This window comes from Falco rusticolus, chromosome 4, assembly GCF_015220075.1.
Source record: "Falco rusticolus isolate bFalRus1 chromosome 4, bFalRus1.pri, whole genome shotgun sequence".
NCBI classification, from domain to species: Eukaryota; Metazoa; Chordata; class Aves; order Falconiformes; family Falconidae; genus Falco; species Falco rusticolus.
The window spans coordinates 18,322,463-18,348,647 of NC_051190.1; the positions used below are offsets into that span (position 1 = coordinate 18,322,463).

Below are 26,185 nucleotides of genomic sequence, written 5' to 3' on the forward strand. Positions count from 1 at the left end.
TCATGCTTAAAGCACAGGGGCTAATGAGGAGTGACTGTGCCGTGGGACATACGGGTGAAAATTGGCAGTCATACTGCAGGGGAAGACATGCGCTGGAATATGGTAGTGTCGATATCCCAATGGAAGTCAGGCCAGTGGTAACCTAAGTAGCTAAACACAGGATAGATGTTGATCCTGAAAACTTTGCTTTGCCACTGCTTATTAACCTAATTTATATAAAAATTTCACTTTCTGCTTTATTGCTCTATATTTAAATCCGAGACAGGTGGCCTATAAAACCAGTATGCAGAGAGCCCTGCCAAAAGCTTTGTTTTGGAAGAGTATCCGGACACCCAGAAGCGCAGCACTGTCCTGCTGTGGGCATCAGGAGGGGCTCTGGGAAGACCCCCCCAAAGCCCAGGGGGGTCAGAGCTGGCAGGCCAGAGTACTACGTGCCAGACACCCACAACAGACCACAGCCCTCGCTCCTCTCCCTCATAGGAAATGGGTACCCTTGCATGAAGGCTTCTATGCTGAATTCTCACCTAGAATTTTTTCCAAACCCTAATAGCCCAAATAACTTATATTGACTTGCTGCAGTCAGAAGGAAGATCTGTGCCAGATCTTCCATCAGCTGCCTCTGCAAGTCTCTGTTTTTTTGAGGACAGGCTTTCAGATACTCCGTGCCACGGACAAGGCAATGTTCCCTGGCACACCACCCAAGTGCTCACAGGAGCTAAATTCACACACTGCACAGCCCTGCTCCCCTCGCGTGGGTTCAGAGGTTATTTCAGACTGAAAGGGGACACCCCGTCAGCACTTTGGCTCACAAACTCCTCCAGATGAACAGGCTCTGGGCAAATAGGACATCCCTTCTCTTTTGGCAGATGAGACAGATGACGGCAAGCACCCTGGAGCAGAGACCAGCTCGGGGAAGCACCTGAGCTTGGCTTGTTGGGCTGGAGTCCTTGCACCGGTGTCCTGGTGACACCACAGCCGGTAAGACCTTGGCAGGTGTTTCCTGCACACACGTGCTAGAAACAAGAAGGCTGAAGAGAAGATGACTGACAAAGGCTGGTTTGTTCCTGTTGGGTTGGGGGGGTTGTACATAAAGCTGCTAAGACAGGTAAAGGCTTTATGGTAGCAGAGAGGATTTCAGCCTGCCCTGGCTGATGGCTCTGCCCACGTGGCCACCGCTGCACCTGCCGGCTTCAAAGGACACAAGTGAGAGCCCTGTGTAGAAGCATGAAGGTGTTAGTGGCTTCTCTGTGCTGGGACTCAAGCTCGAGTCTCCCATGAGGCTAGCAAGCATTTTATATTTGAAGAAAAACTGACCCAAACCCCACCACCACCACAATAAAAAACATAGCAGCCCAGGGCGAAGAAATCCTGCTGGCTTTCTTTTCACCACAGTAACGTACTGATGATTAGAGAGGCCTTAGCAATGTCCAGCTCACCCAAAAATAGCCACTGACCCACAAAGCAATGTGAATCCCAAACACGGATCAGAGCAAACTGAAGCCTCCAGGGCTGACCAGCAGCACAAGTGACTGTCACCTCACCCTTCCCTGCACATCCCCTGCGTGTAGCTCAGGGACAAAGTTCCAACTTTTTCCTGGTTTGTTAACCATGCACAGCCCAGGGAGTCCTCAAGAGAGGGCAGAAGCTTAAGTTTAGTCAGAAGAGCTATTCTAGACAACCAGTGGTATTTTTCACACCTGGACTATGAATGTGAAGGAGTTACAGAAATACAAACATTCTTGAAGTCAAGGTGGGAAAGGACTTTGTTAAGCACCTGTCCAGGTGCCAATATTAATAAGAACACAAAGCAAAACCACGTAGCCCCTTAACTACAGGGCTTCTAGCAAAAAATTAAGGCGGCAAATGGCATCCCTGGCAGGTAGGAGACTGTTGTTATATCCATTTCACGGACAAAGAACAGGGGCATACAGAAAGAAGACAATTTGCCCAAGATAATGCAGGATCTATGGTAATGATGGGACACACAATCTTATGTCCAAGATCAGAGCCTAGCCCCATAGCCACTGGAACATCCACCTCCTTGAGAAACAACGCCATGCAGAATTCTGCACGGCAACTTCTGCTCCTGTATTGCTCCACTGCACCCAAGGTGAACAAGTGTAGCCCAGCATGGCTCAGAGCACGTCTCTGCATGCAGGGGTCATCCAGCTCAAGTCGGTAGATATTCCCATAGCTTGAAGTGTTTAAAGAAAATGGAAAAGAAAAATAATAATTGATTCAACCTCTTTCAGGGCTCCGATATCTAAATAGACCACTGACATCTAATGCTGCGTGCTCAGTCCTGCACCCACCGGGCTCAGCCACACTACCACCAGTGGTTTTAACAGCAAAAAGCCCAGGACTTCAGCACAAAAAGCTGTGTGTTACACAGCCCAACAAGGAAGACCTGCAGGGCAGTCCCTTAGCCATGTCTCCTTAATACACCCCAAATTACCACTAGGAAATTCCTGACATTAAAACGTGAGAGTCACCTTGTTCCTGCCTGGTTTCATCTCTGAGGGATGGCCCTTGGAGCAACAGGTCACTGCACATCCACAGCAATCCAGCGACACTTTCCTTATCGCTGTGACAAAGTGTGGGCAGAGGGGAGTGGGAAAGGGGCATTCCCCATCCACCCTTTGGCTCAAGGGCCCCCTGGAAGGATGACAGAAGGACCAATCTCTTTTTTACCCATTTTCACATCCCCACTTTAGGACACAGGCACAAGAGTCAGAGATGCTCCTCAAAGATGGCAAAACAGATCAATCCACCAACAGCCACTAGGACACAGCAAGTCTGAGATACAGCCACGCTTTGTTTGGGGGGGGGTGGGGGGGGGGTGGGTGGGAAATCTCTTTTCACTTCAAGCCAACCATCGGAGAATGGCAGCTGAACAGGCTGAATACAGCTGTTGTCAGAGCTGGTCCTTACTGAGCCATGATTCCAGCCCTGGTCCTTACTGAGCCATGATTCCAGCCCTGGAGGGATTGGGTTTGCCTCCATGGGGAGGCAGCAGGGAGCAAAGGCAGTCCAAGCTCCACACTCTCGACATGAACGGACTACAAAAATAACACCCACACAGTACAGGTGTAGCTGGATTTTATGTATAGAGAAAGAAGGGAGCCAAGGCTGCATCCCACATTTCTTCAGGTCAGTAAAGGCAGGCAGATGGGGAGCAATGATGCCCGTACTCCTGCAATCCCTAACTGCACTTGAGCCATATTCCCCAAGTGACACACGTTGTCACACATACCATGAGTATTTGCATCCATCACCTGTACAAGATGCATTAGAGTACTTGGAAGCACTTCTATCACTGTAAAGCTGTTCTACCACTCCTGGGCATACCTGAAAGCTAAATAGCAACAGATCCCTTTGGGATTAAATAGGCACAGACGTCTTTTTAGCATGACTTTCCCATGGAAATAACATCCTGACAGTTCTAGAGAGCTGTTTGCTATGAGCTGTGTCATTCTCTGTGTTGCAACACACCAGGAAGAAGGGAGAAGCAGCTTTGAAACATTCAACATAATCTAGCAAACACGCACACTGACACCCTGACCAGGCACACATCACCAGTTTACACGTGAGACAAAAAGAGACGCACACAAAAATAAGTAACTGCCAGCAAAAACAGAGCCCAAAGAGTGGCACCACCCTAACTGCAACTGGATGCCACAGTAAATGCCAGCCTTTTTGCCGGCAGGAAGGGGAGCCTCCCCCAGTTGTTGCAGGACTCATCACAGCCCCCCCAAATAGCAATGCCTTTGTAATGTCAAACACTATCATTTTACAGTCTGCTGCTGTTCAGCCACACAAACAGCAGAAAAAGCTCCAGCCAGTCTCTCCTATGGCAGCATCGTGCTCCGAGTGCCAGCAACGCAGGAGGGGGAGCTGAGCTCCGTCCCCCAGATCCCAAGTGCAAGGATAGTGATGGCATGAAAGAGACTGAGGGGCTGTCAGCTGCTGAAACGCTTTGGGATAAACTGGCTGATAAAACACATTGAACATTTAGAACACCTCCCCAAAACCTGAATTCAAACCAGACGCGCAGTGCTGGCTGTTTGGAAGCCGTGCTGGACCCCAGCTCAGCACCGATGACAGATCTGCTGGGGAGCTGCAGCTCTGGCTCCATGTGCTGCACCTCGCACCGTCCCAGCCTCACCGGCTTCATGCTGGGGGGTCAGGCAGGTGAGCCAGCACGTGTCCATCAGGTGGCACGAGGCTTTTTTAAAAAAAACAAACAAACAAACAAACAAACAAAAAAACCCACACAAACAAAAAAACCCACACAAACACCAAAACCCAGGGTAGTTACTAGGGGGGAGCTAGGAGGTTTACCTGGTAGACATCCCGGAGGCCACACCACGCTCGCAGGGCTTGCCGGCATGCCCGCAGCCGGGCAGCGTACCACCTCCTCAGCGCTGCCACCGTCACCGTCCAGACGAAACGGCTCCCGCTGAAGAGCAGATCCTCCACCCCGCACATGAACACTGAAGCCATGAGCTGCTCCCTTGGCAAAACAAAATCCCCGTCCCGGCTGGCTGCCACTGGCTCTCGCTCCCCCGCTCAGACGCCTGGCATGACGGCAGCCCGGCTTTATACGGCGGGCGGAGGGCAGGGGTGTCGCGCAGAGCCAGGGTCAAGCCTTAAAACAAACTCTTCTTTCACGGCGCTTCCTGGGCAGATTCCCAGGCATGCCCTGGCCGGCCGTGCCTAAAGCCGAGCCAGCGGCTGCAGTAGCTCAGCCCTACCAGCAGCTCACACAGCAGCCTTGTCCTTCTTAGCGGCTTATATAAAGCTCTGTTAAGCTCCAGTAGCTACCACTATGTTTTCTAATTAAATTTTAACCCTTTTGCCATATGCCCTGACGACAACCCCATTTAGACACTCCAAGAGAAGGGAACCGCTCGACAGCGTTAATCTCCGCTGCACCTCGTAAGCTGGGCAGGCACTTCATCACCACGTCCACCTAACGCTGCGATCTGCCTCCGATGCTTTGTTATCTGCCATACGTGGAACAAAGCTGTTATCGTTCTCTCCCGGCTGATCCCATGCTCAAATTGTACACTAGAAATCCTATTTTAAAAGAGCACCTCCGGGAGCCAGCAAGTGGAGGAAAGGGGAGGGAGGGGAAAGGATCAGAATACCCCTGCAAAATACACACACTAACTTCTCTTCCAGCTCAGATCACAGCAGATGCCCACAGCATGGAGCCACCTCTCTGCTCCACACCTCCTCCTTGGCTGTTGCACGGTCCCGGTTAAACTCAACACCTGCTGAAGAGGTGATTTTGCTCTACTCTTAAACTAACTCCATTAATGCAACACTTGCTGCATGAGAAAAACAACGCTGCTCATGCTAGGTGAGCAATTCACAAACAGCCCACAGCAAATAAATACTGAAATAATAGCCCACAAGAGACTCCAGCTTTGCCTTGATAGCTGGTTTAAAATTAGGCAGCACCTTGCCCTTCTGGGGCTTAAACTGCTGATGCCACCCAGCCACACTTTTCATTTGTGGGCTCTTTCCTATTAAAAGCTAAGGGAAGGTGGAAGTCAAAAAGTAATTAATTTTTTTTTAAGACCCCCACAGAAGATTTTACAATTCCTAAGCTTTTCAGGATGGAAGTTGCAGGGAGCACCACACGCCACCACCAGCACCTTGCTGGAGAAACTGCTCAAGGAGCAGATTTTTTTCCTAAAACCATCAGCAAGACCGACCTGTAAAAGTAATCTCTCTTGTGTAATGAAATGAATCAAAGGGGGGCAGGAACAGCTTGCATAAGGGCTGCATGGGAGAGCTAAATCCCATGGCATTGCTGGTACTGCTTGCCCAAGTGCACTGCCAGCAAACAGCCGCTACACAGCAGCCCTGTCCCAAATGCTCTTCATGGAAGACACCCTGCATGCCCATAGCACAGGGCAAGTGTTCACAAAACTAATTTCGTTCCATATTAAATCAGCCTTCATTGTATTGCAAGAGCCTGTGCTCATGCACAGGGACACCCGCCCCCCGCCCCATGTCATAGCTGGGGTGATGTAATTCTGTAGACAGATGACCGCCTGTTTTAGACAAGCTTTGGACCTGTGTTTCTCCAGACATCACACTTTTTCCTTTTACATATAACAAAGCAAAAGCAGCCCTGGCTCCTCTTGGTGCTGGTACCTATTGGCTATGTTGCTGCCAGGGCGTTTAAATCTCTCCAAACCTTGCTTTCACTTGGGAAAACAACAACTATATTTCAAATGTATTAGAAGCTATTACAAAGCGAGCTGGTGCAGAGAGAGATACAGCTTGATACAACAAGAAGCAAGTAAAGACTTGGGGCTCTGCAGCGAAATCCAACAGCCATACACCCACCCCAAGAGTTTTATCACCCTTTTGAACGCTGTCTTAGAGCTTGTGGCCGCAAGGAAGTCTTCTTCCTCCTCCTCCGGTGCTGCCCATCACCATTTTGTGTTTAGAGAACTTTAACATCAACAAAAACATACAAAATGGGAGAAGTTTCCATTGTCCACGGGGAGAGATAAATATCCACAGAGTTAGTTATTCCAATAGCCTAAGCCAGAACCACCACCAGGCTTGGCAGCGGGTAGTTGCCATTCCCTCAGATAACACTGTTTTGGAGAGGAATGAGGCAGGAAAAACTCAAATAGCATCTGTGTATTATGGTCAAGTCATATCCAAATTTAAACACAGAAATAAAAGAAAATCCGATTTTCAAGTTCCATTTCTAAAAGAAAAGGAGCTTTGTAGTTCAAGAAATAGTGCAGGCAACAGCCCTGTCCTGCGCCAGGAAAATCCAACCAACCCACTATGAAAAGTTGGAAAGCTCCTGCTCTGTGCCTGCTGTTCTCAGTGCTTTTTTGTTTTCCCTATTACCTAACCAGACTGAAAAATTAAGGATGATGAGCGTTGTCTCCTTTAGCACAGCACAAGAGATTTAGTTGTTTGGGTTTTTGTTGTTGTTTTTTGGTGTTTGGTTTTTTTTTTTAGGTTGGTCTATGTTCCATGGTATCTTTAAATTGAACTTACATGTTCTGCACAGTTACTCTTTATGCTTCATAAATTACCATGTGCCTGAGCAATGGCCCCGTCTCAGAAGGTAGAGCCACATGTACTCAGACCCTCCCTCCTCAGTACTCCCAACGGCTTTACCCATCAATATCTCCATTATCTTGTACAGGCATTATGATCCTATAGTAAAATTATAGCTCTGCGTGTAGGCTAAAGCAAGGCAAGAACCTTTTCCCCACCCTTACTTAGGGTACATGGGATTTGAAGTCCACTCTTATGAGTAGGGGCTTCACACACATCTTGTCATCCTTCTGGATGAAGTAGGTAACAGAAACAAGCAAGTGCCGTCTGGACTTCACCTTCCTCACCCACCTGAGTACATGTGGCCACAGTCACACCGTGGTGTGCTGCCTCTTGAACACCCACAGAACAAAAAAGAGCAAAGCAAGCTGATGATGCAAAGAGCAGCTAAATGGAATTTTGAAGGATTTTGGTGTTTTCGTATGCAGCTGACGAATTAACCATTCAAATTAATCTTGGACTTTTCTTGACTTCCATTTTCAGAACCTGATTGTAAGTGGGTTCATTTGAAATAACACCTGGGCTCCTTAAGAGTCAGGACAGAGGTCACAACATTCAGCAAGGGAAAGTCAGTAGGACATCCAGACAGTTTCCAAAGGCTGTAGTATCCAGATCTCTATTCTATTCTATAAGGAAGGGGGGTAGGGAAGATAGATATCTCTGGAAAAGCCTGTAGAGGTATGTACCACTTCCAAGGGAACACTGCAGACAGCTACTGCAAATCTATTTGATGTACAGTCATATGAACCACAGGGCATTCATTTCTGGTAAGGAATAAGCCTACACACAACAGGAATCTAAGGAGAACATCACTTGAAAAGAGAAAACAGAAAACTTGATGTGTGGCAGATTCACGCTTTTCCTTATATTATTGATCGTAGTTCCGGAATAATGAGCATTAAAAAAAAAGAGAACAAGGGTTTGCTACCAACGTAACAGGAAAAGATGATCCCAAGTGGATTCTCAGGCTTCCTTGCATGTTATCTTCTGTGCCCAAATGAATGGAACGACGCTTAGCTGAATTGCTGCTTTTCTTTTCAAAGTAGCTCATATGAAGTTCACATGAATAGAGAATTCATCTACCGGTGAGACATCGGACAAGAGCATCAATCTTCCCTTACATCTACAAAGCAGTATTAACCCCTAGATACAACTTTTGATTAGACATACAGGAAAAAGGACACACACACACACACAGAGTCCCCACTGGCAGATAACGAAATTAAAGCTTTGATCATTTTTGGTCTCTGAACCTTTAACAGTAAAAGGTGAGTTATGGTGCATGTGCTCAAAATGCCTTAATTACACGGGCTAGCAGATGTCTGTCTTAACCGGTGCTTTAAAACACACTCCAATCCGTAATTTGTCCCCATACATTGACTATGCATGATTGCAACCAATATTTATAATATTCCATAGAGCAAGCAGCAAAGTTCAGCACAGACCAAGAACACTGTGACAGCCCTCGCAAGGCTGAGGAACAGTTCTGTTTCCTGGCACACATCACCATTTAAAACCTGCTGTTAGCTCAACTCCAAAGGTTCAGACCCCCAAGCCCCCATACCCTGCGATGGTCTCAGGCCAATGATAACAATTGTTGAGGTCCTTGCTAAGACCCAAAAAGCTGTGGCACCACTGAATTCCTACCAGAAACCAACTGCAGTCCCACCTCATCCTGCCACCCCCAGATGTGTTTCTCCTTTCTGAAGATCTGCTCACAGATTTGTGCATCAGAATTTTCTGATTTTGCTCCAGCCACAAGCCAACAGCGTATGGTTACACTGCTTTTAAAAAACACGTTTAAAAAAATGCCCAAAGGTGCTGATTTGTAAGAGTTTTCATGAGCATTAACAACTGGATTACTTGGGAATCAGGACTTTCTCAGACAATGCTGAAGCTGCGTATCCCCCAGCACTTTAATTCCTGTCATGAAACAAGCCTGTGAAGCTGTGAACATTAATGCAATTAACCCCAAATAAAGATGAAGCGACTTTTCAAAAATAATTTTTGCTACATTCTGACTCTTAATTACCAACTTAAAGATAAAATGAAATACAGTCATCAGGCACCCTCTCTTTGATGTTGCAACCTCTCAGTACATAAGATGCTTAAAAAGCAGCACCGGTGCATAGGATGTCTGTAATCCAGCCTGCCCTGATTGAGAGCTTTTGAAGCAAGATTCAACTTCTAGTAAAAGGCATTTGCAAACCAGTTTGGTTCTTTGAGATTATTGGAGGGGGCAGAATCACAAGATAATCTTAACTACCCTACTTTAATCCTTTATATTAGCACAAATTTGGGGAACCTCTCAGAAAAGCCTACACTTCCACAAAAATTTATCTACTACCATTCACATTAACAAACTTTCATTTAGAAAGCACATTAAATCTGCATGAAAGGGCCATCCCACTTTCCTTTAAGGCTAATAACAGCATCCTGTGCAGGTATTTGGACCCCTCCCCAGTTGCTACACCAGGAATTTCGATTCCCAGTTTTGCCCACTGAACTGCACCTAAGGCAAGTGAGTGATGTAGCTGAAAGCCACAACTACACCCAAGATGATCCGCATCCGAGAGGGAAGCTCTGGTACCTAGTGCTCTCCTCTCTGGATGAGGCACAGCCTCTAATAAGCCTGTTTAACAGCAGCCTTACATTCTCCTAAATGAGGTCCTGACTTTTTTTCCTCCTCTCAAGAGAGCTTGGGCTGTACATATATTGCTCCACACTAATGATATAAACATAACACTGTGACAAGTAAACACATTTTTAAAGCTCAAGAGCCACAGTGCCAGAACATGAGTTTCTGGCAGTCTGTATCCCATAGTAAAGCTAATTAGCACGTCACATCAGAAACCAAGTGCCACTGCCTTTTAACTCTATAAATGATTAAACAGCTTGCAGTCTGATTCCTCGAATGGCACATTTTCATACCTGCTGTACCTAGAACTCCAAAATCAGGTCAGGTTCATAACAAATAGCATATGCTCCAGTTTCACAAGTCAGGGTTTGACATCTCTCGCTGCCAAGCTATCGCCATCAGAACACGTCACCCAGTTTTTTACAATACAAACATCATTTCTCCGGTACTTTTCGGCCAGTGCCTTGGGGTACTATTTGGCACAGCATGCCTGACCTCGGTGGAACCTCACAGGTCCATGCCTGTACAGTCAGGTGAGGATGCAGTTCAAGAAGTCTACACGCAATCTGGAAGCAGTGAGGACAACTAATGCATGTAATTATTTAAAGCATACCTATATACAAACTGTATTTACATTTGTATACACACATATTTCTTGGTGGGTAGAAGTCTACAACCATGTAAAGTCAGTTTCCACAGAAAAGATACATAATAAAGGGAAACACCACCCCACGTTTCTAAGCAAAGGAGGATGAAAACACATGAGAAAAAAATTATCTCCAGCTGAAAGAGGATTAGTTTCCATCACACACACACAGAGTCTGTGACTGCTTTCAGACAAAATGTGTCTTGACAATGCTCTTGCTCAGCAACCCGAGCAATGGCAGGCTGGGGACCCGTAGGAAGATCTCCCCAGACACCAGCATCACTGCCTGCAGCTCCCCAGGCATGAAGTCCTGCCCCAGGGACACCATACGGTGGGGCAGGGGATCCGTGGGATGAATCCCCCACTCCAGGATGGGGCAGGAGCCTGGAAAACTATCCTCCTCTTCCCAGCTTTGTGGGAAGGGCTTCCTTCATCAGCAGGGGAGAGTCACCACTGGTGACACGGGAAATCAATCTGCGCTAGGTGCTACTCCCAAGCCACATCTGGAGGAAATGAGAAGATCAAACAAGCACGGGGTGGAAACCTGGGGCATCCTCAGGGCTGCAGAGAAAACAACACCACTGCCGCCTCCTTCCCCAGAGCCACTGCACGGCCAGGGCAGTGACAGTGCCGCTGCAGGGGACAATTCCAGCTGCGCCAGCCTGCTGCAGTGCCAGGCCCTGCAAGGGGGAGGCACCCATGGAGGAGAGGCTGCGGCTGCCTTAGGAAGCTGCAGCAGGAAGAGCAACTGCTCTCCAAGCTGCTGATTTTGCTGTCCTGGTATCCGGCCCTGCAGCAGGTTGCTCTCACTCACATGCCAGCCGTGCCCGTGCCTCCTACCCATGGAGGCAGGGTAGGGTAACAGCCCATGGAGATGGTCCCCAAGCCCCAGGGGGGACAAGGAGCCTTGGCAGAAGAGGGGCCGAGACCCCACTGAACAACAGGAGAGACAGCTCTCACGTGCTGCAAAAATAAATGATAGGAAGGGACAAAACCCCATTGTCACTCCACACCTGCAGTCTCATGACCTCTCCCTCCCTCAAACTGGCAGAGGAGTAACAAAGTGTACAAAATACTTTTAGCATTATAGCTTTAGAGGCAAAATTATAATAGCTTCTGTACACTGACAGACCATCCTGACAAAATTTCCACCTCTTGCTCAAGTATTCAGGTGGGACAGTACAGCCCCCTGCACCTCCCACATAGACCTAAGGCAGCAGCTTCCTGGCAGCTTGGAGCAATGCCACACACCTCTGTGGTTTGCATTTTAGGAGTGCACGCCACTCGTCCTGTCCATCGCCTTCCTGGAGCCATGAAACGCTTCGGGGTCTCACCAGAGGAGTGGCAGGTTCAAAGTCTGGAGGATGGAGGGGCTGGAGTTCCAGACAGCGCAACACATCCAGCCCCGCCGGTTCGTCCTGCACCTCCCACAGCCCCGGCTGGCAGCAGGAGGGTTCCTTCCCCGGCTCTACTGGCCGGTCACTCGGAAGGGACAGCACTCCCCAACAGGTACCAAACCTGCTCAGCTTCCCTCGGGCACCGGTCCATGATGGATGCTGGCATCGCCCTGCTGCTGTCCCAGCCAAACATGGGGCAGCATCTCCTACGTTTTGAGTCAGCAGGGAGTATTAAAGGGAGCCTGAAGAAGTCAGATAATTACTTTTGGATGAAGTATTTCACGGTAGATATAAATATGTGAGGAGCATGAAAATTCAGGGCTGCCCCAGCTTTATGATTATTTTATAGCCTCGTTAATCTATGGCAAATGGGGTAGAATTACTACATAACCTAAATACCAGGCAGAGATCTACAACGCTGTAAGAGGAAGCATAAATGAGATAGTAAAGTTTCAGCATTTTGCACGATATATATGGCCACGAAGACAAAAATAACGACCCAAACCTATCAGTCTCCTGACAAGAATCTTTTAAAGACTGAGAATAAATGATGTCTAACTACTATAATTATAGCCTCGGTGCATTCATTCTCTCAGGATGAGTAACTCAGGATGCTATAGCCTCCAGAAAAATCATGACTCAGAGCAATACTCTGCCCTTGATTAGACTTTATGGGTCATGCCTAGCCCAGGAAAGTTGTACACCCAGGAATGGATTTGTCCTTCCCTACATACATGCCCAGATGACAGAGTTTAATCATGCATCCTATCCAACGTGAACCAAGTGACCATCTTGGACATTTTTGTGCTTCTCCTCCCTACTCCATTTCAGACCATAAACCCAGCCGAGCAGGATTCATTCCTGCATCCATTCAGTATTTGGCACACCAGAGCACTACTGCTGATAGAAACTTTTCATCAAAACCCACATTTAAAGGAACTGAGCCCCAACCCCACCGCCACTGGTTGGAGAGGCCAGCAGCATGGCACAGGCAGCTGATACTCTTCTAGGACCACAGTATAGTCACCTCATCTCCCCCAGGCCAGACCACCAGCATCCAGACCCACTGCTGTGGCATGCTCAAGTAAAAAATGGCCACAGGACCATTCTCTATCCAGGACTTGATCAGTCCAACCTGGAGTTAACAGGTCTTGTCACACCTGCCGTGGGTAAGTCCAGTTCACAGCCTTTTGAGGAAGAACACTGCATTTTTCCAGCCAATTTTTGCAGAGGCAGAATCACAAACCCGTGGAGAGAGACAGCACCAGTAAATAGCAGAGACAAGAATAAATTGGTACTGTAAATCTATATCATAAGTTGCCAGCACTCTCAGTGCTATGCTTTCTGAGAATGCAGGTCTGCCGCAACGGCGCTTCTCAAGCTAGAAAGCAAAATGAACATCATTTCACAACATGTCATCGATTGCTACAGCAATTAGTGCCTCATTTTACTAACAAAGTACCTGAACAGTGCATGTTTGCTAGCTCTAGACAAATAAATGGGCAATAACCATCTAGAATTTGAAAGGAAGCAAATCAGTATGTTTTGCTGTTAGAACAGATGAGCTCTGGTGGAAGCATTTCATGAAGGTGAGCCTTGGTGCCAAGTGTTTGACCATAGGAAAGGAAACAAGTCAAGCTGCTTGTGGCATTTCCCCAGAGGAACCACATCGCTTATGCTCATAGCAACTCTTAGTGCCCTGGAAGACTAAAGCAAGCTTTCCAAAGCACACGAGTTCCTGGCTCTTCAGAAAGCAGGTGTGTGTCCAGCAGCCCTGGACCACGGGGTGCAAGGATCAGCTGCACCAAAGGAGGAAAGAGAGCAGCCATTGAAAGTTTGTTTTTATCCTCAGAAGGCCTCCAAAGTAAACAAGCAGCATGCCATGGGCTTGATCCAAAGCCCATTGAAATCAATGGAAAGACTCCAGCTGCCCTCAATAGGCTCGCAGCAAGGCCGGGCATGCCATGAGCACTCCACACGCTGCCCCACCAACCCGCCAACCCCCAATGGTTCTTCACCACCACGTCCCACACCTCCTCCTGCCAATGCTCAGTCCTCCTCTCCTCGGCCTCAACAGGCATTTTGCAATCATTACCTACTCAAGCCATTCAAAATTATATTATGTTAAAAGAAATATATATATATTGAAATAGAGGGGTTTTTCTGCCCAACCCCAGGAACACAGGTGGGTCATGAATCAATCACCCACGGAGCTGGGTCCCACAAGGTCTCTGTTTCTGCACTGAAAACCTGAACCATAACTCTGCTCTGAACTTCATGAGATGCCTTCTGGAGTCACCACCCAGACCAGTCCTCTGCTGGCTGCCACCCCTGTATTTGTCCTCAAACTAGTGGTATTTGGAGAAGAAATCTTCACTGGTACTGCAGAAATTCAAAGTTCCTCTCACCAGGGAAGACAGGCTGAGTTTAGACAACACGTATTTTGCATGTTCAAGCTGAGCAGAGCCCCTCCAAGAGCAAGGCGTCCCGGTCCAACTTTCCTTCCCTTTTTTAAAAAAAAAGCACCAAGAGAAAGGCTTGATGCCAGCAGCACTGTATCAGCCGCCCCTGGGGTGGGAGCATCAGGAAAAGTCAGCAACACAAACAGTGAGGAAGGAAGCGGGGAGGGAAAGGCAGAGACATTGGAGGGGACAGCGGGATGGCCATGGTGGCAGTGGCCTCGTCTGCTGAGTCAGCCTGTTGGGGTCAGCAGGACCTCACCCCTTCAGAAAACAGGGTGCAGGTGCTGGAGACGGAGCTTTGTTCCTGCCAGGCGAGGTTTCCCCACATCTCCCGGCTTTCTCAGAGCCCCCCCCACCAGACACGTGTGGCACAGTGCCAGGGGTCTTGCCCATCACAGCTCCCCCCTCACCAGCACAGCTGCCGCCACAGCTGGAGGCCATGGCCAGATCCAGCAGGTAAAGCTGTGCAACCCCTTATCGCAAGGGGTGAGGACGTGGGTGCAGCGGGGTGGGTTACCCCAGCCCACTCCTAAACCAGAACCACTTGGTTTGTGGCTTACTGGGGAGAATAAGAGGGAAGGGGCAATGGCAGGAAGGGAGAGGGGACTATAGCAAAGGGCTATTGATTGCATGGACTGTTAAAACTCATCTTCAGGGGAAAAAAAACCCAAACAAACAAAAAAAAAAAGGGGGGGGACGGGACGGGGGACAATCGAAAACAACCCAGCTTTTTTAAAGAGGCTGTTTTGATACACGGCACAATTGAAGACTTCGCCATGTTACCTCAGGAGAAGAAAAACCCGTGCTCCTGCAGAGCCGTGACCCTGCCGTATTTGCCATGTAGCACTACATTTGCAAGATGTTTTCTAACCAGGCACAGAACAAATGTGCAGCAATGGCGAGGTTAAGTTTTAAGGTTCAGATATAGTTTGGATCCAGTGTTTTGTTCTGTTTTTTAACCCCTTTAAACTCTTCCCTAGCCACCTTGGCAGAGAGGGAAGCAGGACAGACAGGGCTTTACCCTGGCCAGGCTCCCTGCAGTTTCTTCATCTCTCTTCTGGCCGTCCTGCAGCAACAGAAACTCCCCAACACAGAAACTCCCCAACGGGGGTCAATCTGAGACCATTCGTATGCCTAAAAAAAAAAGTTGTTCTTGCTATTATGGGCACAAATGAGAATTCAGCATTTGTTAGCAATTATCCCAAGCAATAAGTTCAGCCTCCCCCTCATACTTCAAATGGAAACAATGTAGTAACTGAGTAGTACCTGTTGGCAGAGAAACTTTTAAATAGATGGATAGGAGTGGCTGAAATGGCTTCCTAAATGAAAAATTTTCATTGCTTCCCTCCCCAGCTGCCTTTGGGATATAAAGCAGGCTTGCAAACTGCCCTTGCTATTATCAGAGCTGTGATTCAATCAGCATTTCATGGTCCTAATTAACAGGTATTTGTTTTCATGGGCATGATTCCTCATTTGCCAAGGCTGCAAAATTATAATGCATTTTTCCCATCCTCCTTGGAGAGGACATGAGAGCTTAGCCAGGGAAAGGAAGCCATTTGGAGCAGGAAGAGGATGCTTGGAAATGGAGCTAGAGTGCTCATATTAGGCCCTTTCTGAGGTCAGGGGATCAAAATGGCATTAAATAAAAAAAAAAAAAAAGCCAAAAGGGTGCTATTCTCACACAGGTTTATGGGCAAAACTGTAGCACAAAATGCCCTTTACCTGCCTGTTTCAGCAGGTCATGCCATCCTGCCTGGCCTCTCCTGGAAGGTGCTTCCCAGGAGCCCTGCTCCCATTCTGCACTCATGGTTGGAAGGGAAGGGGACAAGGGACATCAAGCCCTGGGAAACCACAGCACCTGGTCCTCCTTTTCCTCCAGTCCTATATCAGGAGGAAGAAGAACTTCCAGCTATGGCTGACCGGGCCCTGCTACACTCAGTATCATGACCTCTTGTCCCATATACCTGTTTCTCAAGTCCTGAAAAGCCACACAAGGAACAGAGGGGCCAAACTTCCTTCCAACATGCACCTGCCTTTCCCAGGTACAGGACACTGCAGGCTACGGGGTATCGGGTGCCTCACCGGGTCCTGTCCCACCTTCAGCATCCACCAAAGCTGAGGTTGCTGTATGCCTCTTGCCCCCTACATCCTAAACATTTTTCATCATTCAGGGAGGCAAACAGATACTTGGTTCGCAGTGAGGAAAAAGGATTGGAGGAACTGACAGGAGACAGGCAGTAGCTTTAGGGTGGGAAAAACTCTGGGAGCAGGATCTTTGGGGGTAGAGAAGGCACAGCTGTAGGATGAAAGGGGCTCCAGTGTACCATAGACTGCAAGTAGACAGAATAAAACCTCTCATTAGGGACACAGATAGAGTGACTGTCCCTCCCCTACACAGCCCTGTCCTTCCCACCCCTCCCCAAGCACTTGGCAGGACAAAGAGGTATCTGCCCCTTCTGCACAAAGGCAACAAGCTCCTTCAGCACACACATCATGGCATGCAACTCATCCCTAGGATTTGCACGGAAATGACAAGGGGAAAATAAATTCAGCTATTCAAAAACTAATCTAGTGGATGCTACATTCCCAAATTCTCTGGGAGTTAAAAAAATAATAATCAAAACCACAATACAATACAAACAAAAAAAACCAGTTACATATAATATCCTTTACCCCTTCCTCCCGCTGATTCTTAAATCAAATAAAGAACCTCACAAGAACGCAGCAGCCACTGGAATACAATTCATGTTTCTGTATTACTAAATTATGCATTGGCCTTTCAGCAGGTAAAATTGTAGCACAGCACCATCTGTTTCTCAATATGCTCGTTGCCAGATACCATAGCAGGGATTTACTAGCGTATCCCTTTCGAGGTACAGCTGAGCTGATGGGCAGAACATTTGTCACCAGAGAAAGGGATCTGTCACCTGTCCAGTGCACACACATTGGGGATATACACTACTGAAAGGTGGGGGACAGATCATTTATTTTCTGGCATACGGGACAGGCTCACAGTGCCAGCTCTAGCAAACAGCCCTCGAGGATGCTACACATCCTTTAAAATACTGTGGGAGATGGCACATTTTCCAGCTGTTTGTGCCTTGTGCCACAGCACAGTTATATCAGCAATTTCATTTCTAAGTTCAAGGGTTGCTGCAGGTTTTTCTATTACGGTTAGAAGGGGGAAGAGAAAAGCAGCCAATGTTTCTACTTCTTCAGATTGAAATTGGTTTCAAGCAGATCTCAAATAGTAACGAAATCACCAGGGAGCTCAGTACAGAGCAGACCCTGAAGGCAGCTGCCCCCCGGGGGGGGGTGTGTTGGTGGGTGCCCAGGTCCAGTGATGGGGGTGCAGAGCCCCGCCAGCACCCAGCCGAGGGTGGGCTGCCCCATCCTACCACCCTTAGCTGGGTATGGAGCTATTGCTAAAGAGCAGACCTGGCAGGACGCTGAGAACACCACACATGCCTGACTCACCCCGGATTCCTGCACGTCTGCCTTCAGAGCAGCTGTTGAGGCTCTGTGCTCAGCAAGGACAGCGAAGCCCACCACAGCCTCGAGCAGCACTGGCACTGCAGTAGCAAATGCTTTCAGCCTGTGAGGTTCTTGGTCCGGGCTCCAGTGCCTGGCACAAGGCAGCACCCCTCACAGTTAAGCCTCCATCCCCTCAACATCCGTGGTAGACATTGCGTCCAAATGCCTGACCCACCAGGCAGCCCAGCATCAGGAACCACACCAGGAGTGGGTCTGCCTCTGGCAACATCCACACAAAGTAAGCCCAGGAGAAGCTTCTAAAAACTCTTTGTGCTCAGCCCCTTCTGACCTAAGCTCCCAGGAGCACCTCCACCGACCGCCGGAACATGCCCCCAACTCAAAGGTAGTAACAGTCTGCCAGGCTCAGGCAACTCAACTTGTCAACTCAAACAACAAGCTTCTCTCACCTGAGACTCAGGAGGCGGGTACGTTCTGGAAGTGAAAGCTGCTTGCACCCCTCACCCTCTGCCACACGCCATAAACACCTCTCCTTAACTCAGTGTCCAGGTGCTGCGCTCAGTCCCCCAGCCTCAGCTCAGGTCTTCTGCAAAGCCTCCTCCGTGGGGCTGCTGCTGGTCCAAGGCTGCTGGCCACACACCACGGTGCCCAAGCCGGTGGCTGGAGGCAGGAGAATTCCTGCAGTGCAGGGAGAAGCCGCCAAGCACCTCCCAGGGCGCCCGGGACAAGAGAGCACCTGTCAGGAGACAAAAGCAATGAGCAAACTGGTTCAGCCTGTTGCTGTCTATGCTGAAGGCCAGCTCGGCACAGGAGGTGTTTAAGTCATGTGTTTGCTCCTGCCCCAGCTTGGAAAGGGGGGGAAAAAAAAAAAAAAAAAAAAAAAAGTGGTTTCATAGGATTTAAGACTTTCACCTAATCATTTTCAAAGGGGATATTTGATGACTTAAGAACAAGACAAGAGTTAGAACTTCAGTGCCAAGTTGTAACAAAACAAGCTCTTCCTCCTCCTCCCAGATTTTCTTTTACAAGTACACACCTCCTCTTCACAGCCCTAGTTTTACTGTTCAGAGTCAGGAATGGGGAGTCTTGTTTCCTCTTCTTTCCCCGTCCAGCTTCCTCTGCTCCACAGGCTCTAAGGAATCAGGACAACCAGCACCATTTTATAATGACCGGCCCTCACCTCCTAATTTGCCATGGAAGGAAAGGAGAGGATCCATGAATGTTTCAGGAAAGTCTCATCTGATCTAGAAGTACAACCCATGATACCTTTCTCGTGCCTTAAATATCTCAGTTCCCACAGCTGGAGGCTTCAGTAGCTGTTTCATTGCATACAGGGTGCACCATACAAATGCACCAAAGCACATGGTAGCTGGCTGTGGTGGCCCTGGGCCAGCGCTGAGCCAAGGGAAAGGCTGATCCCAAGGTGAGCCAGCCCGGCTGCATTGGGTGGCAGCGAGCACAGGAGCTGCTGGCCCATCTGGGGCTGCGGGACTCCCCCCGACTCCATCAAATACTCATGCTTCAGCTCAGCTCAAGGCTCTCTACATCTGGTCACTTTTCCTCATTTCTCCCAATAAAATGACTTTCTAGGGACAAATAAAGTTCTTAGATATCACATTCCTCATCACTGCAGCCCTCTTAGTCTGTGCTTTGCTGCGTTTCAGCCACCACTGCCTTCTAGTAGAGAACTTTTGCTATTTGGGGAGAGACTCACCTACTCCACTGTACATCCCTACAGGATGAGTGTAAAATCAGCGCCCTCAGAGGAGCCGCTGGCACCCAGAACACTCAACTCACATTTTGACATTCATCTCTGTGTGAGCACACCTCTGGCATGCTATTGGGCTGCTTTGCCTTAGCAATTTACACCTGTAGTTCTCCTGCCTTTGCTTCTGCTCACTTTTCCACACCACATATGGATTTCATCTTTCTCATTATTTCACTCATCTTCCTTTTATCCAGTCTCTTTATGGGACACTGCAAAGACAGTATCTGTTTTCCTTACAGAAATCTCATGCAACCTAAATGGGAACATTTTTCCAAGTTTTTACCTACGGTCACACAGAACAACCTCCATGTCCAAACCTGCTCACAGCAGACATGGTCTGCAGATGGAACCAGGTACACAGATTGAGCTGTAGCACAGCTCTTCGATTATGTTTCTGGTGCCCCCCTTTCCAGCAGCTATGACTGCTGCATGCCTCTATTCGTTGCAAATGTAGACCCAACCATGTTTAACAATCTTTTAAGTTCATCTCTGCAGAATCCTTCCCTCCATTAGATTAATGAAGTGTTTCTAAGGAACAGCAATATACATGTTACCTAATTATAGAAGTCAGGCTGAAGCAGATCCTTTAAACACATCCTGACTCAGCTCTTCTAACCCTACTTACCCAATCTGCCCCTCTCCACCCCCTGGGTATCCCTGACAAGCAGCTGCTCCAAGCAGCAGCACTTTGTTGCTGCAGGACCGGTCTTTCAATGGCCCAGAGCACCAGTGCCTGTTTCAAGCCTGCTCTCATGTGGGAAACCCAACCAATTCACCCCCCAGCCGAGTTTTGCTACAGCACACCTCCTGCATCCATCCACACACCTGCTGTACAAAGAGGGCAGCTCTAGCGCTAAAACCATCCAACACTGCTGGGATCTTCTCCCCTCTAGCTTTTCTCCTCAGCAGGCTGCAGCACACATCACTTATAGTTTAGGAGACCCTCACACATAAAACTCAAGCCTGGAGGAACTGCCCAACACGCTGCTTAGGCAGCCCCCTAGGATTTCAGCATCACCAACCTCATCTCAAAAAACGTATTTTGAATCCTAGTGATTGTGACGATGCTGACAGCTGTCAGGCAGGACTTGTACTAGTTTCAACCCTCCCCACACATCTACGTGCCACGACCACTACAATACACAAACAGCCAGAGACATAGAGGACTTTCAAAAAGCCCATCCTGAAGTATCTCTCCCTTATAGAAACAAAGCAAAACCTTTCCCCGTGCTCAGGTGGTGTGGTTGGCACAGAGGGATGTCAGCACACTCTGGTGCAGGCAGCCTGTCCCACGGGGCAGCATGGCTGGAGGGAGGATGGGGAACAGACCCAGTGAGGGCTCTCGCCAGCAGGCATAGCAACAGCCTGCACACAGATGACACACACTGCCCCAGCCCACTGATTCTCTCCTGCAGTTGTTACAAACCATCCTACAATTTTATTATATAAAGAGAAATCTGATACAGGTATTTGCCATCCACCTGAGCCAGCAGTTCCTCCCCAGGATCAGTCCCTGGCCGTGCTGCAGCTCACGCCAAAAAGCTTAATACAGGGGCAGAACCAGCTGCACCATCAGTGGAAGCATGGAGATTTGATACCAAGTCGCAGCAGCCACCTCCCACAGCGCTGATACTCTTCAAAAGAAGAAAATTTACCCCTGCTCTACTTAACACACACTACTCAGTGATCAGATTCCTACCAGGCATACAGAGCATCATCAGGCTGAGGAGAAAAGGATTACACTGGTCAGGAGTTTTCAGAGGCTGTGGATGGAGAGCTGTGATCTCTGCTCCTGCGGGGATTTATCATGGGCAGTGGCTCACTAGAGGGCAGCCAGCACACGGCTTGGCTCCACCAGCCCAGACCTCACTCCACACAGCCTCGGATGACTCCAGTATAAACAGCACAGTGGAATTTGCACAAGTGATGGCGTGGTGAAGAAAAAGCAAAACAAACTCCGTATATCATGCGGGTGGTGGGGCTCAGACAAAGGCTTCGACTCCGGAAGAGAAGCATGCACATTGCTCCCAGTGCCCTGACCGCCGAAACCAGATCACCAGGCTTCAATATTCAACCCAGTTTTGGTTGTTTTCCCCACAAAAGTACCAATACTAAATGAACATGAGCTTTTCAGCAAAACCTCTAAATTTGTCTCCATGACCCCAGCAGACAGAGGCAGCAAGTTAATCAGCTACCTACTGAGAAAAGAATCCTACAAGTTGTTTGTTTTTTTTTTTAAAGCCATATTTATGTTTTCTTTCTTATGCCAGGCGAATATAAATCAACAAACCCACTGCACCAACCACCACAAGCAAGTCTCTCTGCCCCCAGGGAAGTCCCCCTCTGACATGGGAAAACCCACGCCCTCATGCCAGCCAGAAACAGCAAGATCTAACCCCGTGGCTGCAAGATTTAATCTGTATTTTGAGTATTCTCTTGGTAAATTCTTACCAGGGCGTAATTGCCTTTGTATGGCAATGATCTATTATCCTATTAGGAAATTCCATGGGAACAGGGATTTAAAGCAGATACTGTAAGTTCTCACCCGGCTTTAATAACCTCCAGTGAGACTGATTTGCTTGTATCAATAGTTAATCAGATCAAATATTCCCAAAGGATCTTTGCCTGATAACCTGTTATTTATGTGAGGGACCAGCAACCTGACCCAAAGCTTCCTGGAGCCTTTCCCTGCCGGATCAGTCCCTCCAATGCCACCAGGCCATTCCACAGGGACTGCAGCACCCGGTGCAGCTCCACAGGTGACATGACCCCCAGTTAATCTTGGCAGTGGCCACCCTTCAATCAGGTCTGCTCCGTGTTTTAACTGACCACGTTCAGTTTTATTATAGCTAGAAGTCTGATATCTACTAGAAGAAAATTGCACTCAGACTAGAAAGGAAGAATTTAAAACACCACACAAAAGGACATTGATTTTAAAGAGGGCTATTTTCTTCCTTATTTTATAAGTTGCTCTCAGCTCTTCAAGGCCACCATGGTCCTGATTTCCAGTTGAGACTTAAGTCAGATCCCAGATGTCTCCTTGCATTTAAGAAGTGAAACGTACCAACTGTATCCAAGAAATTCCCTGGGAGAAATCAGTTCTTTCCACAGCTGCTATAATTAATGTTTTCCTGCTTTGTGCATTTTAAGGGCATGTTGGGCAAGCTGGAATTTGTTTCATACACATTTTTCCCAGTTAGTCCTTTATTTCACCTGAAATCCTAGCAAGATGACAGACCATAGGTCACCCCTTACTCTGCCACTGGAGACTGAGCCCAGAGCAATCATACTGTGGGAAATAGCTCGCAGAGCAGCACAGAAAGTCAGTGCCTGAGACACCTGCAGTAACTTCAATACTTGGACAGAATGAAATATTAGCTCTTTTCCAGGACTGCCTGTTATTATTTTGCCTCTCCTTGTAGACGGATTTTCACTAATCTAGACACTTATGTACAGATTAGAAACGAGAAAGCAAGCTGGTCTGAATTAAGGACCATCCTATCACTTTATAAGTAACACGTGCCAAAACCTCAGATTGGTTGTGTTGGTTTTTTTTTTTTTTTTTTTAATTTTATTCTCTAACTCCAGTAATTTAACAGCATATTGATTTTGAAATAATGGACAGGGCTAAGTAAGCAGGATGCAGCGGCAGCCAGGAATAACTGCTGAGTGAGACAAAGGACTAAGAAAAGAAAAAAAAAAAAATCACTTAATCACTGTAAGTCCATAGCTTCCCCTACTTGAATAGCAAGCTTCCCATCAGTTTAACAGGGTCACTTAGAAGAAATTTTGTTTTTATCAGAAGTCTAGAAACACCTGGGTAACAAAACAACCCCAGCCCATATTGCCCAGATGCTCAAGAGTTATTTCATTTTATTCTAAAAAGAAAATTTTATATAATTATATAAAATGTATGCATGGAGTTCCATCCACCCCACAATAAAAACATTACACAGTGGTGGCCACAGTGCTTTTATGGCCGGTACAGGACCATGGGCACTGCCAGTGCCATGGGGACCACAGCACCCATGACATGCTGGGGACCCAGCATCCCTCTGGCAGTGCTGGCATCATGCTGGACCAGCCCCTTCACCTTCCTCTCATACCAGCAAGAGGCTGCAATACAACAGCTGAGGGTCAAGGCAACATTTCAGGTGAATCCTTAAGTTTCGCATGTTCCAGATGGGCTTTCTGGAAATCTCTCAACTCCCAAAAAAAGCACTGCCCCCTGGGGCTAGGCAAAGCCTAGGGCCAAACTTCTCCCATTTGTTACACTGCAAAACTGCCTGTCCTCTCCTTGGAACAGGACTGTATTCTAACTAAAAACCAGAAGAAAGTGTATGAGGAAAGGATTAGTGTTAGAAATTAATTAACACATAAAGCCCAAACAAATTAGTTTCATCTCAGTTTATTCATTCCATCCCAGAGGGAGAATATCCTTCTTATCAGAGCAGCTGAGAAAGCGAGGACAAGTCTAATAAAGAGAGAAGCTAGGCTTCTGAGAGTTGTTATTTTTAACTAATTCTCCTTTTTGTTCCACATTATTTTAATTAAAGGGTTGAGATTGGAGTAAGAGCCCAATCTTGCACCAGCATTAATCTGCAGCACCCTGCAAGGCAACAAGGATCTTCACTCAAGTTGCTGAACACAATTTCTAAAGAGGCTGTTTTGATACACAGCACAATTTGAAGCCTTTACCATGTTACCTCAGGAGAGGGGGGAAAAAAACCCACCAAAACATGTTCCTGCAGAGCTGCGACTCTGCTGTGTTTGTCATGCAGCATTACATTCTCCAAATGATGTTTTCTAACCAAGCAATGAAAAAGTGAGCAGCCATGGTGAGGTTAACACCACAACACTTGCTTTCCTCTTTTACATGACCTGTCTAGATTTAGGGTTGCTTTTTGGTGTTTAGGTTTTGTTGGGGATTTTTTTGGTTTGTTTTTTTTGTTTGGTTGTTGTTTTTTTTTTTTTGGGGGGGGGGGGGAGAGTACTGAAGTTACATCCACTCAGGATGAGCATCCTGCATCAGCTGGGGAGAGGGGGATGCACAGCTGAGTGACAAGGGCTCATGCTTCCACAGTCTCGCTCAACACCCTTGGAAGATGCCACATCCCAGCTGCTCCCAAGGCAGGACACCTCCGCTGGTCTCTCTCACAACTGCACAGAGCAGAGCATACAGGGACATGCCGGGACTCCAGCAGGAGAACAGGTTTTCATCTCACAACAGACAGGAGAACTCAGCAGTCAGTGGCCCGGGGTTGTCATCCCCAGGAGAGGTGATGGTGCCATTTCCAAGAAGGGACCACATCACGTGGAGAAAAAACAGGCTCCCTCCACACACCAAGCAGGAAGCACTGTTAGGAGACTCCTCACAGCAGTGTCTCCATGACAAATCCCACACTGTGTCGGGGGGGGGGTGGGGGGGTGGGGGGGGGGGTGGGGAATGGCAACACAAGGGCAGCTGCTGTGCTCAGGCTGCTCAGAGCTCTTCTTGTGTTTCATCATGCAGGAAGGAAACAAGGGGCTGAAGTCCCTGCCTCCATCAGTTGATGCAGGCTCCTGCTAACACCAGTCACAAGCAAGTTACACAAAGCAACCCCTGTCCTAAAAATTAAGGCAAGGGAAGGGTGTGCCCCAGCCCTGCATGCTGCAAGCAGGCTCAGCAGGAGCAGCTCCAGGTCCTGCAGCCATGCTTTTTCAAACACTTATCTCCTCCCAGTACAGGAAGATTTAATGTGGAGAGCCAGAATAGCTGCCCTGGGAAACCTCCCACTCGGAGATTCAGCCTTGTATTTATGAGCTGTTACTTTCTGTGCAAGCTGGGCTGTTATCTGGGTGAGTGCTGGGACAGACCCAGGCTCAGCAGCACTCCCAGCTCCATGGGTCAGTGGCAACCAGCCCCTGACAAGGAAAAAACACTGGACTGTAGTTATTCCAAGTGGTTTTCTCACTTGCCACTGTCTCCCCATTGCCTTGGCTGCTTTCATTTATTATTCTATCAAGAAGCTACCTTCCAAACAAAGCATTTTTCTCCTCAGTTACCATTTCAAAAGCTCAGCACAAACCCAAGATTTAGATTTAGCAGTGACAAGTGGTACCTAAAAGCCATGCTGCACTTCAGGGAGAGTAGGGTCCCTCCCTGACACATCCACATGTACCCCCCTACAGATGGGCCAGTTTGCAGTAGCAGGGTGCCAGGCACCCAAATTCACAGTTACTGGGGCAAAAGGAAGGAAGATTTTGACACAAGAGCACAGAGGTTCAGCTGGCAGCATCCTCCACTTGTAGTTTCCCATAGCAATCAGGCATTTTAGGAACAGAGATGCTCTCCTCTCCAAAAAAAAAAAAAAAGCTGCAACATTTTCACTTCTCCATCTCTGCACCAGCCAAATGGATCTCTGATGCAATCTTGTGAGGTTTCTGGTGCTTACGATTTTCCAACAAGCAGAGCTGGCAAGGCTTCAGCCCCTGACAGCCTGCAGGACCCTTGGCAGCATGCTGAGGGCTGGCTCCACTGATGCCCTGGAGCAAGAGGCAGGAGGACCTTGCTGGAGGAAGGAGGTGACACCACCCAGCACCCTGCTCCTTCGCTGAAGGCTTCTCTCTTCAGTTCGGATTCTGATAAATTATCCTGTTCTTGGGCAATAACCACTAATCCTGTTAGAGCAGACCTTGATG

At 48.0% G+C, this 26,185-nt stretch overlaps 1 protein-coding gene across 4 annotated transcripts in view; it reads right to left on the bottom strand.

Moving 5' to 3' along the window:
- The window catches only part of FRMD4B (FERM domain containing 4B), a 137,984-nt gene that overhangs the window by 82,651 nt on the left and 29,148 nt on the right, over nt 1-26,185 (bottom strand). The window contains exon 2 of one of the 4 annotated variants that reach the window (XM_037383968.1): nt 18,186-18,472. The exons of 2 other annotated variants lie outside the window; for them this stretch is intronic. Coding sequence is in view for 1 of the 2 variants with exons in the window: in XM_037383967.1 (XP_037239864.1) it covers nt 4,342-4,503 (162 nt within the window). In the remaining variant the exon portion in view is untranslated. Of the gene's footprint in view, nt 1-4,341; nt 4,690-18,185; nt 18,473-26,185 lie in introns of those variants that run through there. One more of the 4 variants, XM_037383967.1, reaches the window with a different exon arrangement.